At 43.7% G+C, this 25,808-nt stretch overlaps 1 protein-coding gene across 1 annotated transcript in view; it reads right to left on the bottom strand.

Moving 5' to 3' along the window:
- The window catches only part of LOC122940025 (NFX1-type zinc finger-containing protein 1-like), a 34,188-nt gene extending 8,839 nt beyond the window's left edge, over positions 1–25,349 (bottom strand). The window contains 11 exon segments of the mRNA XM_044296326.1: positions 2,451–2,590; positions 2,671–2,909; positions 4,806–4,911; positions 5,599–5,742; positions 5,897–6,045; positions 13,016–13,147; positions 13,257–13,387; positions 13,389–14,454; positions 14,457–15,042; positions 17,670–17,751; positions 25,180–25,349. Coding sequence (XP_044152261.1) covers positions 2,451–2,590; positions 2,671–2,909; positions 4,806–4,911; positions 5,599–5,742; positions 5,897–6,045; positions 13,016–13,147; positions 13,257–13,387; positions 13,389–14,454; positions 14,457–14,865 — 2,516 coding nt within the window. The 5' untranslated portion in view covers positions 14,866–15,042; positions 17,670–17,751; positions 25,180–25,349.
- Positions 25,350–25,808: the final 459 nt, after the last annotated feature.

The raw sequence follows: 25,808 nt of genomic DNA, 5'->3' as shown, positions 1-25,808 counted from the left end.
TCTTTGCAAATTGAGATTTCGTCATTTTGTATTCTCCAGGTTCCTTTGAAGACTTGAGTGTGGCTGCCAACCATCCCTCAGCACTGAATGTGGCTTACGTGGTATTGGGGACAGCCGCCTGCAAATGTTTAGGGACCTCTTGACACAAATTAATGGAAAGAAGTTAAAGAGGAGTCTTAAGAACAATTCTGGAGCGTCTAACATTATGACTCCATGTTGTGCCTTTCCTTTGTTATTCCTGCTAGAATAATAGTTGTGAATGAATTATTAGCAGTTTTTTTGCAACGAAGGTCCAGATAGGTATTACCAGTTGGGGGCTGGCGGGGTTGTCCTTGCACAGTCTGATACTGGCAGCACTGATTGGATAGTATCAAACTGTGCAGGGGCAACACCCCCAACTGGTGACAACCATTTGGACTATCACTGCAAACTGAGTAATTAATTCTTAAACAGGTTGTCTGGGCTTTTAAATATTGATGACCTATCCTCAGGATAGGTCATCGGTATCAGATCGGCAGGGGTGCTGGGTGTCAGCTGTACGGGAACATGGCACGCACAGTGTGCATGTGCCGTCTCCTTTCTCTCTTACTGCCCGCCGCTGCTGTTCCATAGACATAGAGCAGTGAACAGGAAGAGAGAAGGGAGACGGCACGGGTTCATCGCACGCCATCTCCCCATACAGCTGATCATCGGGGTGTCGGACCGCGCCAATCTGATATTGATGACCTATTCTGACGATAGATCATCAATATTAAAAATCCTGGACAACCCCTTTAACTTCTAGCAGGAACCATAAAAGAGTGGCACAACACATTTACAGATAGGATTATATGGTGGCCAATCCCTTTAATTCTTTCTGGGTGGGATGAAAAAAAAAACACTATTTTTCTGGCATTGTCTATGTACTTTTTAAATATTGCACTATTCACCTGGCAGCGGATTACCTTTATTATGTGGGTCAGTACAATTACAGCAATACCAAATTTATGTAGTTTTTTTTTTGTGTTTTACTGCTTTTTGCTATGAAATTGCGGGCAGCTAATGGGGGTGTCACACATCGTGACATACCCTTTAGATGCTTTGGTCAGTATTTTCCCAGGCAGGGTGGATTTGATTTAAATCGAACCAATTTAAATCACTAGTCAGTAAGGCTTGATTTAAATCATAGTTTTTTACATAAAGATTCATATTTGGACAATTTTTCTGTTGTACTTAGGAAGGAGAAAAATGTGTTTCTTTGGTCATCTTCATCACAGCACATCTCATGATGTTGCCTCATTTGGGCCACCAGGCCTTGCATTTCTTTGTTGCAGTGTTTGCATTTTGCACGCATGCCTGCCTTACCGATAGGTAAAGGAACTTCATTAAAATATTGCCAAACTGGGTCTCTTTTACGGCCTGCTGCCATTATAGTTTTTTTTCCTCCAAGGAAAGAATGTGATAAACCTCAGGTCATACACACAAAAAGATCCAAAGACTTGTCTGTCTGTGGCTGTGCAGTACTGTGCTCAGAAAGTTTCACTTTCATTTTGTAGTACTCCTTGTCTGCTTGCCTTTTCCTCCTTACACTTAGTTTCACTTTCTTCTTGTGCAGATCTATTCCACTCCAAACAATCAGAAAAATATTGTTTATATTCTATTCACTGAACTTTAAACTTAGCACTGAAGGGGTCGATTCTGTATTTATAGGTTTGTAGAAGTTAGGATTAAGATCTTTTTCTCAACCCTTTTCATGTTATAAATTCAGTTTTGAGAACTCCAAAATTAAACCAAGCATCTGTTATAATATCTTGTAGGCAGAGAAACTACCCAGTAATCTTACAAAAACCTCTGGAAGAGCATGACATTGTGAATGGATTAATGGAATTTAACAAAAAAATTAAACGTATACAGCCTTATTCTACATAATTAAAAAAGTAATCTTTATTTCATAATGAAATAACCTTTGGATGGTAATATATTTTCCTCAAAAAGCATTTTAAATAAAAAAAATCTTTTTGATTTAAAAAAAAAAAATCATTGATTTTTATCCACCCTGGTCCCAGGCCTCTAAGGGGTTAAACAGCAGTGATCAGAGTCCACCTTTTTCTGAAGAACCACATGACTGTTCTATTTCTACTAGTTTTGAAACTGAGACATAACAGGACTACAACTTCTGCACAGTGTCCAACAAAAAAGAAATGCCTCCTTTTTCCGCACCTCCGGAAAACTCACAATAGTCGGACCAGTAGGCACTTGATGAATGTAGTGCTCAAACTCTTTTTAATGCATTCATGCTATTGATAACATTTCCCAATTGTTCTTGCTCCTAAACTTATGTATAGGGAGTAGTGTTTCCTTTCAGTTTGTATGAAATATATACGTTACTGGCGACTAGGACATAGGATTGACCATTCTTGTTCAAGGCGATAAATATTGACAACTTGTGTTAACCTGCCCTCCTCTATTACCTGTACAGCTTCCAGCGTGTATTTAGGTCCAGACTCCACAGATCTGTAATTTGGTCTACCTCGGCTTCTGTTATTGCTTCTAATTTCCGTAACTCATTCTTTACCTTTTGCTTTCTCTTCTTTTTCTGGTCCCGTGTCATCTTGACAGAAAATGTTTCTATTAGGAAATGCATGTTCTTATGTCTCTATATATATTTAGTTGTTTTTCCATTATACTTACTTGCCAGCCCCCCTCAGGATCCTGCTCTTCCTGTGGTTCCTTGCTGTCTAATGACATGGCCTGTATTAGTCTGGCCATTTCGTTTTCCTCAGTTTTCCTGTTCTTTCTTCTAGGTCTTCCCATCTCATCTTGATCATCATCAAGCATACGTTCAGCCTGAATTAATTCAGCCTCCTCTTGGATATCAATCAGGTCCTCCTCTGGTTCCTCTTCCTCTACATTATCAGGTTCAGGTTCATCTGAAAGAGGATTAGAGTTGATTATGCACTCTTTTTGATGTTTGCGGAGGTTTAGTTTCCAGCTTGGTTTCATTGGGCTCACCAAACACCTTCAAACCCAATGAAGGACCTTCAAACCCAATGAAGGCCCTCTTTTAATCTCCCAGCTCACCCTAGTGAGATTTTACACAACTGTTAGATGTAATTGTCATAATAAAGGGACATTTACGTACACAGTTTGGTCTCTCCACTAGCAGAGCTCCATCTATGGTAAAACTCTAGCATGCCTTAACAATCAAAGTTAGCAGAACAGTGTTTTTCAAACCCATTTCTCAACTTCCGCTAAAAGGTCATGTTTTGGGGATTTCCTTCAGGGGTTCTTCCAAATCCATATTTTTTTTCATGAAAGGCTTACAATTGTATAAAATAACAAAAGGAGTAATACTGACCTTGACCCTGTAAATATTTGTCGCTCCTGTGTCAAAATGTCCTTGGTCCCCTGCCAGTTTTACCGGGCTCCAGCAATGACATGGCATGTGACTGCTGCAGCCAGTCATTGGCTTATAAAGGTGACACCACTGAAGTCATCACTGCAGCCAGTAAATGGTTGTTGCAGTCAGGGCCGGCGCCACCCATAAGCAGAGTAGGCAACCGCGTAGAGCGCACTCTGCCTGGGTTGCATGCAATAGGTGGCTGAAAAAGGGGCGGAAAAGGGGGTGTGGTCAATGGGCGGAGTCAAGGGGCGGCAAAATTAGCTTTTGCCTAGGGTGGCAAAAATCCTTGCACCAGCCCTGGTTGCAGTCGCATGTAGTGTTGAGACATTTTCATTGTGGCCTGTGCAAACAGTGTGGAGGGAGCCAGGGAAGGGTCAGCACGTGAGAGTTTGGAGATTGCACTAGGGGCCTCCACTAGCAGAGCTCCACTGTAAACAGTTTGTAAAAAAGTAATGGGGGGGGTTGTAAAACCTATTGATGGCTGCATCAGGGATTCTCCCTATTGTATATCCTCAAATTATGACCTGTTGTTAAAAGCACCAACAATTACACCTAAATGGTTTGGTTCCAGGAAATTGTAATATTATGGGGCACCCTTTATATCTTCCTTTAAGGGAATCGCTCACAAGTGACCTCCCTATCCAACTGTTTGCATGAACTGTGGTTCGCCTGTTTAAACCACAGTTTTTCTTTTGTTTATCTGAGGTTCTGTTCCCAAGTTTTGACTTTTTCTTAATATGCAATTTAGGCATTTGGTGCAATGAGGGCATCACTGTTGCTCTTGTTGCACCCAAGCTCCGCTTTTTTATATGGCCAGCCCCTCCATCACTGCTTTGCCTGGACCTGTCAATCAAAGCAGTTTAGGAGGGGCGGGCCGAAGAAACGAGGGGAGCTTGGGTGCCAAGAGCAATGGGACTAATTTCATATTAAGAAAAAGTATCATAACTCAAGGAACGGCATTTTAACCAGGTGAACCACAGTTATGTGTCTATATAAACAGTTGGACGGGGGGGGGGTCGCTGGTGACAGATTCCCTTTAATTTACATTCACTATTCACTTGTATGTAGTAACTAGGGATGAGCGAATCGACTTCGGATGAAACAACCAAAGTCGATTCGCATAAAACATTGTTCTAATACTGTACGGAGCAGGATCTCTGTACAGTATTAGAATGTATTGGCTCTGATGAGCCGAAGTTATTGTTCGGGTTGGAACCGAACCCGAGTTCGAGTAATGGTTTTTACAGTACAAAATTAATGAAGTTATTGCGCGAAGTCTCATGAGAAGCAATAAAGCCAATAAATTCTAATACTGTACGGAGCTCCTGCTCCGTACAGTATCAGAACAAAGTTTTATTCGTATTGACTTTGAATGTTTCATCCGAAGTCGATTCGCTCATCCCTAGTAGTAACTTTACATTACCTGCTGCATTTGGGTCCATTGTTTGGGTAAAAGGAAGGATGCCCAAACCAAGCCATTCCACGATTATTGAAGTCTTCCCAGTTGGGAAAAAGAAATCCTCATCATTCTGAGCAACAAAAGAAAGTAACAAGATCAATGAAAAATTTGAAAATCAAATATATGAGCAGCTGATGAGAGCAACACCACTATTATGCAATAGATTCTAGAAAAGCACTCCCACCATCCAGAAAAGAGGCGAGCCCATAGATAGGTCAATGTGAGCCACCTATTCTAGTGCTTTTTTACCATCTCGGACCCAGGGGCAAGGTTTTTGTTTCTTCATCTATCCTCTTACCATAACCCTTGGGACAATTCTTTACTCCTTGTGTGCCTTTTAAAAAGGGTTTTCTGATGCCCGGGACACCCACTGATCAGCTGTTTGAGAAGGCATCGTCACTCACAGTAGTGCTGAGGCCTTCTGTCTGCTCACCAAGCACAGTGCCGTACATTGTTGTGCTTAGCGGTTGTGCTTGGTATCACAGCTCAGCTCCATTCACTTCAATAGGGCTGAGCTGTGCCTAGGCTATGACCGATGAACGGGATGTCACATGGTCTAGGGAGAGCTGATAGAAGGTTGTGGCGCTACTGCGAGTGCCGCTGCCTTCTCAAACAACTGATCGGCGGGATTTACGGGTGTTGAATCATATTGATCACATACTGATTAACTATCCAGAGGACATCAGTAATAAATTCTCGGAAAAACACTTTAACTTTACATAAGAAATATGAACCCAGGAAAATGTCTTTTTCTTACCATGATGTTAAGTAGACTGTCCAGGTGCCTATCCTTTATGAACTTCTCCAGGAACCTTTCATGAATGATCCCAGTAGCTGCACACTGTAGGAGCTGTGACCCCTCGTGAAGCTTTATTTCTGATTCCTTCATCTTGCTTATGGCCTGAAATTAAAAACCATAAAAAAACTTTACAAATAGAAAAAAAAACTGCTTTACGGGCATTGAACGTTTGGTAATTCACACTCTCTATGTTATCTTGGTTACATCCTATGTAAAGACATGAAAATGAGCATTATAGAATAATATTGCAGCTTACTTCGCCGATTGCTCTCCGTATGTGTATTGGATCGTTTCTCTGCATCCTCGAACCTGCTCTTAGTTCTCGGAGATTAAACTTTTTTAGAATCTCGCTGCTGCTGCGTCCACCAACACGCACAATTCCTACTTTCAAAAACTTGTGGATTCCTGAAAAAATAAGCATATGATTGCATAATAATAATCAGGCAGTCTGCAGAAAGTTGTTCATTTTCACACCAGTAAATTTCCCTCCCATCCAGGCAGCAGGAAATATTACCTATAATCTGATCACCTGGTAACACAGAATATTACTTACCCCCCACCCCTTCCATGATACTCAGCTAAATTACTTAGGCTACTTTCACGCTAGCATTTTTGCTGGATCCGGCAGAGTTCAGCAAAAACGCTTCCGTTACTGATAATACAACCACCTGCATCCGTTATGAACGGATCTGGTTGTATTATTTTTAACATAGCCAAGACGGATCCGTCATGAACTCCGTTGAAAGTCAACGGGGGACTGATCCGTTTTCTATTGTGTCAGAGAAAACGGATCCGTACCCATTGACTTGCATTGTGGGTCATGACGGTTTGGTTTTGCTCTGCATCACAGGACGGAAAGCAAACCGCAACATGCTGCGGTATTAGAACGGAACGGAATGTATTTTTGAGCATTCCGTTCTGTTCAGTTACATTTTGTCCCCATTGGCAATGAATGGGGACAAAACGGAAGTGTTTTTTTCCAATATAGAGACCCTATGACGGATCTCAATACCGGAAAATATTATCGCTAGTGTGAAAGTAGTCGTATAGTCCTCCTTACCTCCTGGCCACCACCCAACCACCCCATCAGATATTGGCTAAACCAGTGGTGGGCAAACTTTTTTGTCAACTGAGCCACGATTGAAATTTCTTTTGAGAGCCACATTTTTAAAACCTAAAATATACAGGTCCTTCTAAAAAAATTAGCATATTGTGATAAAGTTCATTATTTTCTGTAATGTACTGATAAACATTAGACTTTCATATATTTTAGATTCATTACACACCAACTGAAGTAGTTCAAGCCTTTTATTGTTTTAATATTGATGATTTGGGCATACAGCTCATGAAAACCCAAAATTCCTATCTAAAAAAATTAGCATATTTCATCCGACCAATAAAAGAAAAGTGTTTTTAATACAAAAAAAGTCAACCTTCAAATAATTATGTTCAGTTATGCACTCAATACTTGGTCGGGAATCCTTTTGCAGAAATGACTGCTTCAATGCGGCGTGGCATGGAGGCAATTAGCCTGTGGCACTGCTGAGGTGTTATGGAGGCCCAGGATGCTTCGATAGCGGCCTTAAGCTCATCCAGAGTGTTGGGTCTTGCATCTCTCAACTTTCTCTTCCCAATATCCCACAGATTCTCTATGGGGTCAGGTCAGGAGAGTTGGCAGGCCAATTGAGCGCAGTAATACCATGGTCAGTAAACCATTTACCAGTGGTTTTGGCACTGTGAGCAGGTGCCAGGTCGTGCTGAAAAATGACATCTTCATCTCCATAAAGCTTTTCAGCAGATGGAAGCATGAGGTGCTCCAAAATCTCCTGATAGCTAGCTGCATTGACCCTGCCCTTGATAAAACCCAGTGGACCAACACCAGCAGCTGACATGGCACCCCAGACCATCACTGACTGTGGGGACTTGACACTGGACTTCAGGCATTTTGGCATTTCCCTCTCCCCAGTCTTCCTCCAGACTCTGGCACCTTGATTTCCGAATGACATGCAAAATTTGCTTTCATCCGAAAAAAAGTGCTTTGGACCACTGAGCAACAGTCCAGTGCTGCTTCTCTGTAGCCCAGGTCAGGCGCTTCCGCCGCTGTTTCTGGTTCAAAAGTGGCTTGACCTGGGGAATGCGGCACCTGTAGCCCATTTCCTGCACACGCCTGTACACGGTGTCTCTGGATGTTTCTACCCCAGACTCAGTCCACTGCTTCCGCAGGTCCCCCAAGGTCTGGAATCGGTCCTTCTCCACAATCTTCCTCAGGGTCCGGTCACCTCTTCTCGTTGGGTAGCGTTTTCTGCCACACTTTTTCCTTCCCACAGACTTCCCACTGAGGTGCCTTGATACAGCACTCTGGGAACAGCCTATTCGTTCAGAAATTTCTTTCTGTGTCTTACCCTCTTGCCTGAGTGTGACAATGATGGCCTTCTGGACAGCAGTCAGGTCGGCAGTCTTACCCATGATTGCGGTTTTGAGTAATGAACCAGGCTGGGAGTTTTTAAAAGCCTCAGGAATCTTTTGCAGGTGTTTAGAGTTAATTAGTTGATTCAGATGATTAGGTTGATAGCTCGTTTAGAGAACCTTTTCATGATATGCTAATTTTTTTAGATAGGAATTTGGGGTTTTCATGAGCTGTATGCCAAAATCATCAATATTAAAACAATAAAAGGCTTGAAATACTTCAGTTGTGTGTAATGAATCTAAAATATATGAACGTCTAATGTTTATCAGTACATTACAGAACATAATGAACTTTATCACAATATGCTAATTGTTTTAGAAGGACCTGTATAGGAAGGAAGCGCATGCTGAAGTGAATGGGTCCATGATGCGGGCTGCACACGGCCGTGTGCAGCCTGCATGATGGACCCATTTACTTCATTGGGTCCAGGATCCGGGATATGAGTGCTACAGAGTGCTTCCGTGGTGCTTCTGGCTGTGCCTCCGCAACGCAAAAAAGTAGTGCATGCACTATTCAGCTTCTGTGGATGATGCACTGTTATGTATCTGTGGATGACCCACTGTAAAGCTTCTGTGGATGACCCACTGTTATGTATCTGTGGATGACCCACTGTTATGTATCTGTGGATGACCCACTGTAAGGCTTCTGTGGATAATGCACTGTTATGGGGGATCTGTGGATGGCGCTGTTATGTGGGGGATCTGTGGATGACGCTGTTATGTGGGGGATCTGTGGGTGACGCTGTTATGTGAAGGATCTGTGGAGGACACAGTTATGGGGGATCTGTGGAGGACACCGTTATGGGGGATCTGTGGAGGACACCGTTATGGGGGATCTGTGGAGGACACCGTTATGGGGGATCTGTGGAGGACACCGTTATGGGGGATCTGTGGAGGACACCGTTATGGGGGATCTGTGGAGGACACCGTTATGGGGGATCTGTGGAGGACACCGTTATGGGGGATCTGTGGAGGACACCGTTATGGGGGATCTGTGGAGGACACCGTTATGGGGGATCAGTGGAGGACACCGTTATGGGGGATCAGTGGAGGACACCGTTATGGGGGATCTGTGGAGGACACCGTTATGGGGGATCTGTGGAGGACACCGTTATGGGGGATCTGTGGAGGACACCGTTATGGGGGATCTGTGGAGGACACCGTTATGGGGGATCTGTGGAGGACACCGTTATGGGGGATCTGTGGAGGACACCGTTATGGGGGATCTGTGGAGGACACCGTTATGGGGGATCTGTGGAGGACACTGTTATGGGGGATCAGTGGATGACGCTGTTATGGGGGACCAGTGGATGACGCTGTTATGGGGTGGATCTGTGGATGGCGCTGTTATGGGGTGGATCTGTGGATGGCACTGTTATGGGGTGGATCTGTGGATGGCACTGTTATGGGGTGGATCTGTGGATGGCACTGTTATAGGCAGGGGATGTGTGCTATGACACATAGGAACATGAGGGGGGGTCAGCATAAGACACACATATAGCATCTTATGCTGGTCCCCCTCATGGCCCTATGTGTCCCCTCATGTGTCCTAAACTGCGCACATAACTGGCTTTGTGTGTAAAGTATTTTACTAGTGTGTAAAACAAGCTCTCTCCTATTGATAAAATGGCCAGCCTCTGTACTCACTGTCACTATGAATGCACTGCAGCGAGCGAGCCGGTGTTCTGCCACTTTTCTATACCCGGACAGAAGTTTATACCCGGAAGTGATGTAGCTGCACCGGAAGCCGCTCGCTGCAGTGCATTCATAGTGACAATGATCAATAGGAGAGAGCTTGTTTCAGAGTTCAGACAGTAGTAAAAAAAACTTCACACACAAAGCCAGTTATGTGCCCCTTCATATATTATTTTCGGGTCCGCAAAATCGCATTTATCGATTATTCGCGATTCGATTATTGCGCACCAAAGAGCCGCATAGAAGTGTCTAAAGAGCCGCTTGTGGCTCGCGAGCCGCACTTTGCCAACCACTGGGCTAAACCAACTGCCCAACCATCCCACCAAATATCCTCTATAAATATCAAGCACCCTACCACTCCACCAGATATCAGCTAACCCAACCAACCCTCCAGATATCAGATAACTCAACCACCCTATCAACCCACTGGATGTCAGATAACTCAACCACTCTACCATACCATCAAATATAATCTATACCACTGACCAGGGCTGGAGTTAGGGGAAGACCCTAAATGTGGCCCCCTGCTGAGCTGCCCAGACAGATGTGTAAGAGAGCTGGTGGCTGCACCTGAGAAGAGCACAGACAGCGCAGCAAGGAGTCTCCCCCCTCCACAGCGGTCAGACAGACCTTGTCCCCGCCCCTTCCTCTCTCTCTCACCGGAGGCCCTGCACTGGGAATGTAGTAGCCTCCTCTAGCCTTCTCCCAAAGTTCACTGGTAAGTTCAGAATGTCACCCTCTTATGACCTGACATATTTGCTGCCCCTCTCTCCTCTCTCTGTGCTGCAATAAATTACAAGGGCTACTTGTTCACTGATGTGCCCTGATAGGTGAAGCTGGACAGTCCAGACCCCGGACCACACTTTTTGCTGCCTGGAACACAGTTGTCTAAATATAATGTAATCTATCTCATATCTATCTACTTATCTATTATCTATCTACCTATCATCTATCTATCTATCTATCTATGTATCTACCATTATGGAAGAAAGGCAGCATTCTGACTTCAGCGAAACAAGTGGATTCCTTTATTCACCCAACACTGAATGCCATTGAGTGTTTGAGTAGATAAAGAAATCCACCATTTTATTTTATTTTTTCATTTTTACTTGCATTTTTATTTATTTTTTTGCAGATTTCTTTCTATTCGTTTTTTACTTTTTTACTTTGAACGCAGGGAACATATTATCTCCATGTCCCTGCGGTCTCCATATACAGAGCACTGGTAACAGAGACTATTTTCAGGTGTTTTCTGATTATTTAACATGGTTAGGGCTCATGCACACGACAGTATTTTGCGTTCAGTATACTGCCCGTTTTTTTACTTCAGTATGCGGTACATATACTGAACCATTCATTTCAATGGTTCAGCAAAAAAACTGTGTCTCCGTATGCATTCCGTTTCAGTATTTCTGTACAGTGAAAAGATAGAACATGTCCTACTCTTGTCCGCAAATCACGGTGTTTGGCTCCATTCCAGTCAATGGGTCCGCAATAAAAAAATTAAACACATACGGAAATGCATCCGTATCTCTTCCATATCCGTTCCGTTTTAGCAAAACCATCTATTGAGAATGTTATGCCCAGCCCAATTTTTTCTATGTAATTACTGTATACTGTATATGGCATACGGAAAAAACGGAACAACGGATCCGTAAAAAACAGACTGCAATAACACTGAAAAAGCCATACGGTCGTGTGCATGAGCCCTTAAGCAGGTCTCCTGGGCAAACTTGCTAAGGAAAGCGCACTTAGGGCTCATGCACACAAACATGTCCTGGCCCTTCTGTGCATTGGGGACCGCAGTTTGCTGTCCCCACTGCACGGGCACCATCCATGCAGTTTCCGCAGACAAAAACAGACCCTTTAAACTTGAATGGGTCCACGATCCGTCCGCACCGCAAAAAATAAATAGAACTTGTTCTATTTTTTTGTGGTGCGGAAGCACAGAGAGAAACCCCACGGAAGCACTCCGTAGTGCTTCCGAGGGGTTCTGGGCCTCTGTTCCACACTGCTCCTTCTGGATTGCGGACCCATTCAAGCAAATGGGTCCGCATCCATGATATGATGAGCACACGGTCGGTGCCCATATATTGCAGACGGGCAACGGCCGTCTACATGAGCCCTTAGGTTCACACTTCAGTTATTTCCATCAATTATTGTGAGCCAAAACCAGGTGTGGGTCAAAAACACAGAACAGGATGAAATCCTTCCATTATACCTTATCACTACTAGGTTTGGGCTCACAATAACTGATGGAAATAACTGACCAAATAACTGAAGTGTGAACTGGCCCTTACCTGCTTAGTGACACTGACTCTCGGCTTCGGTGCTCTCTAACCTCTGCTCAGGTCCCTGGATGTAATCATCCTATTTTGACTGCTGCCTGCAACCAATCATGGGCCACGGCGGTGACTTCTCCCCTTGTGTCAAGTGAATAAATGTGACAGTACTTCAGAATTTGGGGCCCCGCTTTTAATTCTGCCCAGGGCCACATTTTGTCTAAGACCAGCGCTGCCAATCACCCTACCACCTACCAAATATCAGCTCACCCAATCACCCCACACAGATATTTAGACAACTCAACCACCCTACCACCCCACCAGATATCAGCTAAACCAACTTTCTCACCATACATTAGTTTAACTGTACCAACTATCCTCCAACCAGAGCTGCTAATCTGCTTACCCTTCTAACTGGACACCAGACAAACTATCTAACCTCCCATTCCCACTTCAAACCAGGAAACATTCCGCCTAGCACTAGGCACCAGGTAACCCTCTCAAAAGTATTACCTACCGGATGCCAAATCCTCCGCATAAGGCCTCATGCACACGACCATTGTTCTGGTCTGGATCCGAGATGCATTTTTGCGGCTCGGGTGTGGACCCATTCACTTCAACGGGGCCGCAATAGATGCGGACAGCACTCCGTGTGCTGTCCGCATCCGTTGCACAGTTCCGTGGCCCCGCAAAAAAAATATAATATGTCCTATTCTTGTCCATTTTGCGGACAAGAATAGGCCTTTCTACAATGAACCGCCTGTTCCGTTCCGCAAATTGCGGAAGGCACACGGAAGGCTTCCGTGTTTTGCGGATCCGCAATTTGAGGACCTGCAAAAAACGGAACGGTCGTGTGAATGAGGCCTAAAGCTAAGAAACATCATATATATTCCTCTGCTGTAAATTCAACAACCTCTAGAATCTATACATACCTTCCAGAAACTGATCTAATGCATGATTTGTGTAACAGACTACAAGGATGGGACAGGAATGTCCATTTGTTTGCCACACATTAGTATTAGTAAGTAGAGCCTGTGCAATCTTCAGTCCCACATATGTCTTGCCTAAAAGAAAGAAAAGAAGAAATAAATCTCTCAGATTAATGTTTTCAGATCTGTAAATGTCCGATAATGGCTTGGGAATTTCTATTTCTTGCTTAATTTAGATATTCACCTGTGCCTGGTGGTCCCTGGATGATGGTAAGTTCCTTGGTGAGTGCCAGCCGTACAGCTTCTATTTGAGACTCGTCAAAGCCAAGAATTTCTTTAGATGGCCACTCTCGTGGATTCAGAACATTTATCTTGGTCTCCAGTAGTTGAATTTATAACGTCTTCATTTAACAAACAGGCAAAGTTATACTGCTCACCAGCATTGAGATAGCGTGGTGCTCGGACATCCCTCTCACATGATACTATATATCTCTGGAAGGGTACATCCTGGACATTCATCTCCTTTAACCCCTCCAAGACATGGCGATATGCCTCAAAGTATGCTGTTGTTTCCACCATAATAAAGGAATCTGTTGGAAGTGCTCTTGCAAGTAGTCTTCTGCTCTGCTCACTGAATTGCAACTGTACTTCACCTTTCTCCAACTCTTTTACTTCACGATTAGAAACCACAGCAAATAGAAAGGTTTCAAAATGATCTTTAGATAAGCACACAAGAGACCCATATATCAAACGTTTGGAGTTTTGCCATCGAATACTCTTCATTGGTGTAATATCAAATTGCACTTTGTAGATAATACCAGAATGTGTGCACATGGGAGCCACCACACGCGTGTCAAAGTAAATTCGAATGTCATCAAACTTCATTTTGCGAAACCCTCTGTCTTCATGATACATCAGTATCTCCTGGATCCCTTTTCTTAATGGTCGCACAAAATCTTCCCTCAAAAGTCTGAAATGAGTGTCCAGGTAAAGTTCAGTGGATTCATATTTGTTCTTTAAAGTATTTGGCCTAAGAAAAGGATTTTCGTTCAAGTGAATTTCTTCATAATCAGGATACACACTCATGGTTCTGAAGTCTTCTACAGCAACCTCTGGCCCAAGAGCCATGTGTGTGTCCACTCGCAGTGTCCCCTCTCTCCTCCTACCCTGAAGGTGCTGTATTAAATTTGTTATTCTCTCAAGACTTTGCTCTACATTCTCTCCAACATTTACTCCAGAGGCACGCAAAGCGTTTATAGAGCCAGGTATAAGAGAAACCACCAGTGAGGTTTCTTGCAAGCTACTGGCAGGGAAAATGCTGGTGATTTCCTGAAGGAGACACAGTATGTTGAAGATATTATCCGGATAACGATGTCTTCTCTCTGGCACAGCCTCTGTCATCATTCCAACTATATAGTGTGGGAGGCAGATGCGAAGGAATAGGATGACTTGACCTGTCCAAGTAGATGCTGTACACTCTGCCTGTCTAGTCTAGCTGTACATGCTCTGCAGAGCACCTTGCACACCAGCTCTACAACATCCGGCCTCATTTCATTGGATGACAGAAAATCATTGAGACCAGAATGTGCAGCCAGTGTTATTACCACTTCTGAAGGATCCTTTTCTAGCAGTCCTTCAAGAGCTTTATAGCCCAAACGTCTAACTTGCTGTTCTCTTCCATGTTCTCTATCTTGTGGTGGCCTATACTGTCTACGATTTTGAGCGACTTCTTGATTGTTCCTTCCAGCTTCATATACATGCTGCCCACCACCCCTAGGCCGATTTTGTCCCCTTCCTACTTGCTCATTTCGTCTACCACCACGTTGATTTTGTTCTCCAGCACAGTTGGCCATTTCTTCTCCCAGCTACAGGTTCACCGCCTTGTAGTTCATGTTGACCACCAGCTCTCTGTTCCCGCATCCTACCAGCTTGCTGCATATTTCTGCCACCACCTCTTTGAACATGTTGCCCTGGCACTAATTCTTGCCGTCTTTGTTCATTTCTGTGTTGATGATGTTGACCTCCTCTGTCTGGAAATAAAAATCAGTAAATATCACCATTCTTTTTTATTATTTTAAACTGTTTACCAGATTCATTCTATATACACAAACATACATATCCCCAACACCAATGAACAGCATGTACAGTCAGGTCCATAAATATTGGGGCATCAACCCAATTCTAAAATTTTTGGCTCTATACACCACCACAATGGATTTGAAATGAAACAAACAAGATGTGCTTTAACTGCAGACTGTCAGCTTTAATTTGAGGGTATTTACATCCAAATCAGGTGAACGGTGTAGGAATTACAACAGTTTGCATATGTGCCTCCCACTTGTCAAGGGACCAAAAGTAATGGGACAATTGGCTTCTCATCTGTTCCATGGCCAGGTGTGTGTATTTCCCTCATTATCCCAATTACAATGAGAAGATAAAAGAGCCCAGAGTTCATTTCAAGTGTGCTATTTGCATTTGGAATCTGTTGCTGTCAACTCTCAAGATGAGATCCAAAGAGCTGTCACTATCAGTGAAGCAAGCCATCATTAGGCTGAAAACACACAACAAACCCATCAGAGAAATAGCAAAAACATTAGGCGTGGCCAAAACAACTGTTTGGAACATTCTTAAAAAGAAGGAATGCACCAGTGAGCTCAGCAACACCAAAAGACCCGGAAGACCACGGAAAACAACTGTGGTGGATGACCGAAGAATTCTTTCCCTGGTGAAGAAAACACCCTTCACAAAAGTTGGCCAGATCAAAAACACTCTCCAGGAGGTAGGTGTATGTGTGTCAAAGTCAACAATCAAGAGAAGACTTTACCAGAGTGAATACAGAGGGTTCACCACAAGATGTAAACCATTGGTGAGCCTCAAAAACAGGAAGGCCCGATTAGAGTTTGCCAAACGACATCTAAAAAAGCCTTCACAGTTCTGGAACAACATCCTATGGACAGATGAGACCAAGATCAACTTGTACCAGGGTGATGGGAAGAGAAGAATATGGAGAAGGAAAGGAACTGCTCATGATCCTAAGCATACCACCTCATCAGTGAAGCATGGTGGTGGTACTGTCATGGCGTGGGCATGTATGGCTGCCAATGGAACTGGTTTTCTTGTATTTATTGATGATGTGACTGCTGACAAAAGCAGCAGGATGAATTCTAAGTGTTTTGGGCAATATTATCTGCTCATATTCAGCCAAATGCTTCAGAACTCATTGGAAGGCGCTTCACAGTGCAGATGGACAATGACCCAAAGCATACTGCAAAAGCAACCAAAGAGTTTTTTAAGGGAAAGAAGTGGATTGTTATGCAATGGCCAAGTCAATCACCTGACCTGAATCCGATTGAGCATGCATTTCACTTGCTGAAGACAAAACTGAAGGAAAAATGCCCCAAGAACAAGCCGGAACTGAAGACAGTTGCAGTAGAGGCCCGGCAGAGCATCACCAGGGATGAAACCCAGCATCTGGTGATGGCTATGCGTTCCAGACTTCAGGCTGTAATTGACTGCATAGGATTTGCAACCAAGTATTAAAAAGTGAAAGTTAGATTTATGATTATTATTCTGTCCCATTACTTTTGGTCCCTTAACAAGTGGGAGGCACATATGCAAACTGTTGTAATTCCTACACCGTTCATCTAATTTGGATGCAAATACCCTCAAATTAAAGCTGACAGTCTGCAGTTAAAGCACATCTTGTTCATTTTATTTCAAATCCATTGTGGTGGTGTATAGAGCCAAAAATGTTACAATTGTGTCGATGTCCCAATATCTATGGACCCGACTGTATTTTAACAAATGGTCATTTCAGTATCGTGACCATACACATTAGGAGGTTTTGGCCAAACCTGCCAATTTCATTTAACCATCTAGTGTATATGGTGGTCTTCTAACTCTTCCCTGATGAGTGATGTTGAGGATGATAAGGATCGGACATGCTGGATCAAATTGCTATGACTATAAGATTTTGATACATTTTGCACAATTTGCACAATTTTTTTTATATACAGTCTATGCAGTCTCTCAGACTGACATTCAAATGGTGTCTGGCTTTCAGTACATATACACCTCGGCCAAGCCAAGCATGCATATGTATCAGAGGATCAAGACAGATAGCTGTCTCCTCCTGTGTTCCACAATCCGACCATTGTCTCAATATTTTACACTATTGGGACTCCAGAGATTAACACCAAACAAAAACAAATATAAAGGCTAATGACATCTTTGGATCACATTGTTTTTTTATTACTTTATTTCATGTACTTTAGCTTTAAAAAAAATTTGTAATGTCTTTTTTTTATTTATTTTTTTAGATGGGGCTAAACTGTGAATAGACACCGGCCATGGCTTCCAGAAGAGTCCTTTCTTCATGCAGTCTCAGGTTTAAATGGCAGCCCAGCCACCCACTTAAAACAATTAGATGTAGATGCTAGTCAGCACCAAAATTCGGATTGCAAAATCCGACTTGTGAACATACCCTAGGAGGAGAACTTGGTCACCATTGCTACACTGACTAAACTGCATGTCTTCAGGTTGATGACTCCGCATGTTTGAAGGTCAAAAAGGCCAGTAAAAGACCTCCCATATATCCCAGTTCTTTTATTCTTTAGTTGGCAATTTTTGTGGATTGAAACAATAACTGATAACTTACTTATCTGATGTGGGTGATAAAGATGAACTGGAGGTTCATCTCTTGGCCTTCTCTCCGGATCCATGAGTGGTTTTGGAAATCTCTGTAAAATAAAACCACCATATTAAGTACTATGACCATACGATTTTGATAAATTTTGCACAATTTTTTGCACCAATTGTTCCTGACAAACAAATATATTTGTGCAACTCTTTCCTGTAATGGGAATGATGGGCTCTTGATATATACCGTATTTTTCGCCCCATAAGATGCAAAAGTGGGGGGGAAATGTCCCTGCGGCTTATGGGGCGAATACTATTGAGTGCTTCCATTATAGAAGCGCTCATTAGTACCGGAGGACCAGGAAGCGTTGAAGGCTTTGTACTCACCGCTTCCTGGTCCTCGGCTGTCAGCTGTGAAGGCTGCGCACAACGTGACTGCGCTCTGTTATCTCATGCTGTGCGCAGCCTTCACAGCACAGTCGGAAGACAGAGCGTGCTGGAGGAGAGGAGCGGCAACGTCCAGGAGCAGGAGAGATAAGTGGTTTATTTATTTTATTAAAAATGAGGCGCTGGGGGCAATATGAGAGGCAATGGGGCTACAGAGGGCTGATATGAGGCAATAGGGGCTGCTGGGGGCCAATATGAGAGGAAGTGGGGGCTGCTGGGGGCTGATATGAGGTCTGATTGGGGTCTTAGGTCTCTTTGTGGGTCATTTACATGACTTGTTGGGGGTCTTATTAAAATTGGGGGTCTGATTGGGGCTGTTAGCTGAGGTCTGATCTGAGGTCTAATGAAAAATATTTTTCATCTTATTGTCCTCCTCCAAAACCTAGGTGCGTCTTATGGGCCAGTGCGTCTTATAGGGTGAAAAATATGGTATATAGTCTATGCAGTCTCTCAGACTGACATTCAAGTGCTTTAACATAGCTTCCATTTACCTCCTCTATTGGCCATTGGCACAGTCAGGGCTAAATAGTAAAAGGGTTAATAAGCAAAAGCCTCCTATCCCCCTTACCTACTACCTATATTTAGACATGTTTCTCATTATTTCAATATCTCTAGCGATGTACAGCAGTGAAGAGGATTATTTTCCATTCCCTGGTGGCCTAGGGCTATGGAGGGTACAATTCCAGTTGTTTCTGGGGTTCCAGTCCAGTTTACCACCCACCAAAACTGCTCAGTGGAAGGTAATCTCTGCTTGTTTGGAGACGTCGCAGCAATGCTTGTACACTTACAGTTTCAGTTCCGGGGACTGTATAGTAGATACACTTAAGCTGGCCATACACATTATACTTTTGTCGGCCGACACTAAGGCTCTTGGGAGGTTCAGATGTTGGAGGAGTCAAGGATCAGGCAAAATGAATATCTTTGCTCAATCCTTTTGTTCTCCCAGGAGATAAGCCAACGTCAGAACTGGATAGAAGATGAGGGAGATGGCTGTCGGCTGAACGTTTGCTCAGCCGACAGGCAGGGGTGCACCACCAATGAGGCGAGGTGAGGCGATTGCCTCAGGCAGCACCAGGTAGGGGCAAGAGGGGGGCAGCGGAAGGGGGGATTATCTGTTTCTGCAGTATAGTATTGGGAAGCACAGTGGGCACAGTATTACACTGTATATTTTGTAGCTCTGTATGTAATGTTTTCCAAGTATGTATTTAACAGTAGGGCTAAAGGGAAGGGGTTAGGTTAAGAAATTGGCATTGGGGGGGTTGGGTCGCTGTTTCAGTTTTTGCTTCAGACAGCAGAAAGGCTAGGTGCACCCCTGCCGACAGGTATTGAATGTGTATGGCCAGTTTAAGTTTGACCCCTCATAGACTTTGGGGAGATTTATCAAAACTGGCATAAAGTAAAACTGCATCTAGCAGCAAATCAGATTCAGCCGTTAATTTTCCAAAGGGGCTCTGAACAATAATAGGTAGAATCTGATTTTTCGCTATGGGCAACTAAGGCAGTTTTCCTTTGCACCAGTTTTGATAAATCTCCCCCTTTGCTGTTTGGTGTGCTATTAGACAGGAACATGCTGATTTGAGATGAGCGAAGTTTTCAAAAATTAGATTCGGATGCTTTGCCAAATTTTTCTCAAAAATTAGCCTTTTTCAAAATTAATCTGTCACAAAGCTTGTTAAATCAGCTATATCCTGCAGGGAGAGTATATCTCGGTGTACCCAACTGTGTATTGCAGCAACATGCATAGCTAGTCCAGTTACTGTGTCAGGCAGGTGGACACCCCAATAACAGAAATAACAGCTTATTCACCCCAATTTGAAAATCAAGGCCCAACAGAATTGCTTATCTATGAAACAAGGTGGACACCCCAATAACAGGAAAATTACACAGCTCATTCACCCCAGTTTGAGAATCAAGGCCTAATAGAATTGCTTAGCTATTAGACAAGGTGAACACTGTTAAATTAGATAGCTTTGTGCCCTACACAGGGATTGATGCAAAGTGGTTCTATAGAGAGGTTCAGATTACACAGCCTGCACTGTCCCTGCAGTCTCCCTATGCTCACCCTACAGTGTGTAAAAGCTCTCCCTATGATCTCCATGCACTGTCCCTGCAGTCTCCCTGTCCAATATTCTACAATTAAAGTCTTCTTGAACACTGTCCCTAGCACTTTCCACGTCTCTCCCTAGCCTCAGATTACAGTGAAATGGCAGAGACCGCACGGGATGAGGCTTTTAGAGGACTGCAACATGACAGAGGATGGCCATCTGCTGATTGGCTGTCTGCATAACATTATGGATCATATCGCGTTCCCAGGTTTCTTACTTAAACTTTTTAACATGTGTAGCCGCCATTTTAGGGGGGGAAAAAACAATTCGTTACCATGAAGCGCAAAGAAAATTTGGATTAGTTGTGAATCAAATTTTTCTTAAACTTTGGATCGCATTCCACTTTCGAGGCTTCGATTTGCTCAACACTAATGCTGATCCTATCAGTTTTACAGCAGTTTTTACTACTTTTTAAATAAGTAAAAGATAATGGGCAGGAAGAGATGGCTGCACAGAGATGTAGTATAGAGCTCAGGCCTACAATTCTTCCTGATCATAATGTAAAATCTATAATACAGGGAAGGGACATTTATCGGAACCTGTCAGCAGTTTTGACCATGTTAAACTGTAGACAGCACTAAGTAAGGGTTGGTGAGAGCAGGATGAACATACCCTTTATGGTGTTCTTGTATCGGGAGTAGTGTGAATATGAAGTTTTATTCTGCCAGATTCTGCTAGCAAGTGCCCAGGAGTCAGAGCTTCACTGTCAAGTACCTTCTGCACTGAGATGCTTCACAGTCCCTCCCCTCTGCTCTGAGTGACTGTAGCATCCAACCTACAGACCACAACAGCTGTCACTCAGCAGAGAGGGGAGAGGCTGTGAAGCAGCTCAAAGTAGAGCGCTAAAGGTCAATTCACTGTGAAGCGCCACCTCATGGGCACTTGAGAGAGCAGAATCTGGGAGAATAAAACTTCATATTCACACTAATCCTGATTAGAAAAGCTGTACAAAAGGTATATTTGTCTTTAAAGTGTAGTTCGGCAATGGTGGTGTAGCACTACAGTACCCAGCAAACTGCATTTTCTAAAGGTGCATTGGTTTGCTTGTTCCTGAAGGCAGGGTGTACTGCACTATATTCAGCTGACTCAATACTAAATACATACCCTCAGAGGGAAATTCCAGGACTTGTAATCTCCATTTATGTGACTTCCCTGAAATGCTAATTGGCAGTGAAAAAAAAACCTAAATAATAGCCAAAGGCGGAAACTGAAGCTCTTGCACGGTTGTGCAGAGTCTACTACAGGGTCCTCTATCTACCACATGCCATGTAAACCCCCTCAGGCAAACGGGCCGTGCCTCGGCACCCTTATAAGCTATGGCTCCGTGCATGGGTCCAGCTTCAGAAACCCCTGGAGCTGTTATCATTAGGGGAACCTGCAGCTGGTCATACATTTCTCCTGCATCATGAGACCTAGCTAATATACTTTGTGCGTATTTCCTTACAGTTTTAAAGCTGCCTGCTTGCTGTCAGTGAACTGAAATGGCCATCGTTGGGACTGTGTCCAACATAGGTGCACAGCTCATCAGAAGAAAGAGCTCTGATGCACTTAAAGGGTTATTCTCCATATAGACATTTATGGAATAGCCACAGAATAAGCCCTGAATTTCTGATCGGTGTCTGTACCAGACCTGGGATCCCCTGACTCATATTCCACCTAGAGAGGCGGCCATGACATCCAGATGGGGTAAGAATAGTGGACACGGTGCTATCCTTTCATATTATTATTTTTTTTAGAGGTTCTGAAACAGCCAGGCGCCTATCATATTTATAGCATGTCCTGTAGAATTAAATGTTTGTAATTGGAATAACCTTTTGGTGTGCTATACCCCTGCATCAGCTAGACATGATAAGGGCGTGTTCAGTCACTGAATATAACAATGCATGTTTCTGTACATTGTAAGAAGGAACAAGGGGTCGTCATTGACGGAAGATACGTGTCACCGAGGTTCCTGGCCTCGGTGAGGTAAGAACCAGATTTTTCCCTGAAGTATCAGTTTTGCAGTTGCAGTCTGACACTTCAGCTGTTAGTATGTCTGTAAAGCCGATCCGGGCCAGTTCTTATTGGGAGCAGCCAAAGAGCAGGGTGGGTGTCTGTTCCCCACGGTTCCAGGCAGGGTTTTGGGCTGGGATATAAAAACCCAGCCAACACGTTCAGCTGAGGTGGATTATCCTCCATGACAGAGAAGCTTTGGAATCTGTGTCTTGAGAGCCTCATGCTGGGGAAACAGGCCTCTAAAGCCTGCTGTGGACTGCGGGTGGAAAACTGCTGACCAGGTGAAGGTTTTTTGCACTGTGGACTTTGTGTGGTGTGAACAGGCACCAAAACTGAACACCGTTACTTTTGGCTTGTTTTTCCTTATGTGTGAATAAAACACTGAACTTTGCTTGTTTTTGCCTCTGTACTGCGTCCGCTTACCCTGCCTACCAGAGCGAATCCCCACAACATGGACAGCAAGCAGAGATATTGAAAATACTGGTAATTAAAACCCACAATATTTTAGAAAGGTGCAGAACATATGAGGCAACTTATTTTATGCTTTTTAACTTGTTTGTTCACTTTTTAAGAGAGTAACTAGGTGTCCAAGAGACTGATCCACTCTCCGTTCCTCACTTTCTTTCCATGTCAGATCCCCTTTTTTTTTTTTTTTGCGGATAGGATGCTGACCCATTCATTTCAACGGGTCCGCAAAAAATATACGCTGACCCATTCATTTCAACGCTGTCCGCATCAGTATGTCCGTTCCGAAAAAAAATTGTGCATGTCCTATTTTTTTTTTCTAGTTTGTGGACAAGGATAGGCATTATTACAATGGATCCGCAAAAAGAACGGATGCCATACTGAACGTCATCCGTTTTTTTTTTTTACGGTTATGTGCATGTAGCCTTTGGCTGCTGGACTCTGTTGCTCTGCTTTGCCACGCCCCCTCGTCAAGACATAAAATTACATATAAAATTACTTATAAAATGTCTTCTCTGGAACGGCACAACAAATTTTCACCATCCGGGTATCGCTTAAATCAGCAGGATTAACTTTAGTGAACAGTGTGTCTGGTTTAATAGGGTTGCTCCTGCTGACTTGTTCTGTTTCATAGGCTGTTACAGGGGGACAGCTCAGGAGATTAGAGGAATTTTCTTTGAAAAGTTAGATATAAGCAAATTTACCAAGATCACGGCGAAAAAAAAAATATATGTACTTGCTAAGGAAAGAGTGACTTAGAGTTTTGACCCTAAAGCTATGACACAGGTTATGCGAGCAGCTGACGGAGGACATTACTCACCCATGACTCAGTCACTACACCGTACTAGAGACCTGTATACAGCAGCCTAAAGAACCACAGTTGTCCAACTGGAAATTCAGTTCACTAAGATTTCATACACCAGTCGTAAACCGAAGTTATTCAAAAAGAAAATGTATTGAGAGGGGCCTGGCTTGTAATACATCTGCTGCATCCTGGACTGTACTAAAGACAGAAAACACAATTTGCACCATTTTCTTCTGTTGATAATGGTAAATTTGTCAAAAACTTGCTGCCATTAACCCCACTTTTTTTTTTTTTTTATTTTTAATAGTGGCAAGAGGAAAGTCATAAATTGTGACGTAAAAAATGTTAGTCTTCCACAAATACTGGTGGAAAGTTGTAGATAAATCCCTCCCCCCACTGCATTGGTCATCACTGCTCTTATTTTAGCAAATGTCTCCATATTCTATATACAATAGAAAAAGGTGGTCTGTAGATTGGTTGGGCTACGGATTGGCTAAGGCTACTATGGGGCCCGCAGTACTCTGTGTGTGTACTGGCAGGTGAGGTCTGGGCCGTAATGGATGACAGATGCAGCAGTTGGACTCATGTCCAAAATTTGGGCCCGAGTCCGGCTGTTGTGTTTGTCATCATTACGTCTCTGGCTGAATTCTCTGGCCTGTGCTCTCCCCACAAGCAGGAGCGATGCAGTGGTACCATCACTCCTGCGGGGCTGAGTAGGAGAGCCCACAAGCCAGGGATCCTCCCCCGGCCTGTCCCCAATCTGTGCGCTCTCCTGCTCAGCGGGAGCGATGATGTCGCTGCATTGTGCCTGCTGCTGGAGGGAACTCCATTCATGGGGGGAACAGTGCTAGGTGAGTATGAGCTTATTTTTTATTTTTATATCACTACATACAGGGGCTTTGCTACTGTAAGGGGGCAGCACTACTGTAAAGAGGACATTAAGGGGGCATACCTACTGTGTGGAGAGACAGCACTACTGTAAGGGAGGCACTAAGAAGACAAAACTACTGTGTGGGGTGGACTAAGGGGCCAGCATTACTGTAAGGGAGCATTAAGAGGGTATAACTATGGTGTCTTAATAAACAGTGTGGTCCTAATTATTTAATTAGAGCCCACTGCGGCACCTATGGGGTTAATTGCGGCAGATCGCAGCGCCCTGTCAGAGGCAGGGTGCCGGCAATGTGTTTCTGCTGCCGCCTGCATTTGTAATGTATTAAACGTTAGTTATCATTGGTGGCGCAGTGGCCACAGCTCCCCCCCTCCTCCGCCCCTCTGTGCTCTCATTGGTGGCGCAGTGGCCGCAGCCCCTCCCTCTCCTCCGCCCCTCTGTGCTCTCATTGGAGGCAGCAGTGGCAGCAGCAGCACAGGGGGAGGGAGAGACTGCTTCCTTCTACCCTGGGCTGCTGAAGGAACATGGCGCACGCTGACAGCAGCGCGCTTATGTTCTCTGATACTGGGCTGTGCAGTAGCGCAGCCTAGTATCGATAAAAGAGAAATCCCAGTATCGTATCGATACCGGTCTAAAAGTATCGATTGGGTATCGAAAGTTCAATACCCGAAACAACCCTAATGGCATCTATAATTTCGCAAAATTTGTTTCTACACCGCAGTTTTTTTTGGGAGATTGTTTTGTGTTAGTTGCAATTTCTAACATTTACACAGAGTCCATGTAACAGTGCTTTCCTAAGCATGCAATGATATCAGTGTCCTACCTGTAAGCTGCGCTCCTCTGCTCTGTGCGGCTGTGTCAGGACCCCTTATAATAACCTGCCGGTGGAGGGTTTGCCTCTCGCTATGTGTCTGCAGTTTTTGATTTGTCATCCACTGGTGTATATATAGACGAGAGCTGTGATCCCTCCCTTCAACTGCTTTCAGTTTCCATTCTCGCTTTTGCAGCCTACAGAGAAGAAATCCCATGAAGGGAGGGGATGAAACTGCAACTGCGGAAAAGGAAAGTTAACCCCTTAGTGACCACTAATATGCCTTTTTACTGACATAAACAACGTTTTTATTTTTTTGTTTTTTTTAGCTAAACAGCTGGCTTTAATCAATCATTACATGTACTTAAAAAGGTGCATAAAAAAACTATAACTTGTCCTGCAAAAAATAAGACCTCATACAAGTACATTGATGAAAAAACAAAAAAGTTATAGCTCTTGGAATGCAATTTTTAAAAAATGCACGTGGTCACCTAATGATGCTATTGTCTTATCCAGTAGTGCCCAACCATTTTTCGTCTGAGGGCCGCACTAGACTTGGTATAAATTTTGCGGGCCGGAACCAAGTAGCTTTGCCAGAAAGAAATGCAAACGCTGTGAGCGGGCACGTGTGAGCATTACTA

Source organism: Bufo gargarizans, chromosome 6 (genome assembly GCF_014858855.1).
Source record: "Bufo gargarizans isolate SCDJY-AF-19 chromosome 6, ASM1485885v1, whole genome shotgun sequence".
Classification (NCBI taxonomy): Eukaryota; Metazoa; Chordata; class Amphibia; order Anura; family Bufonidae; genus Bufo; species Bufo gargarizans.
This window is presented reverse-complemented; position numbering and strand designations above follow the sequence as displayed.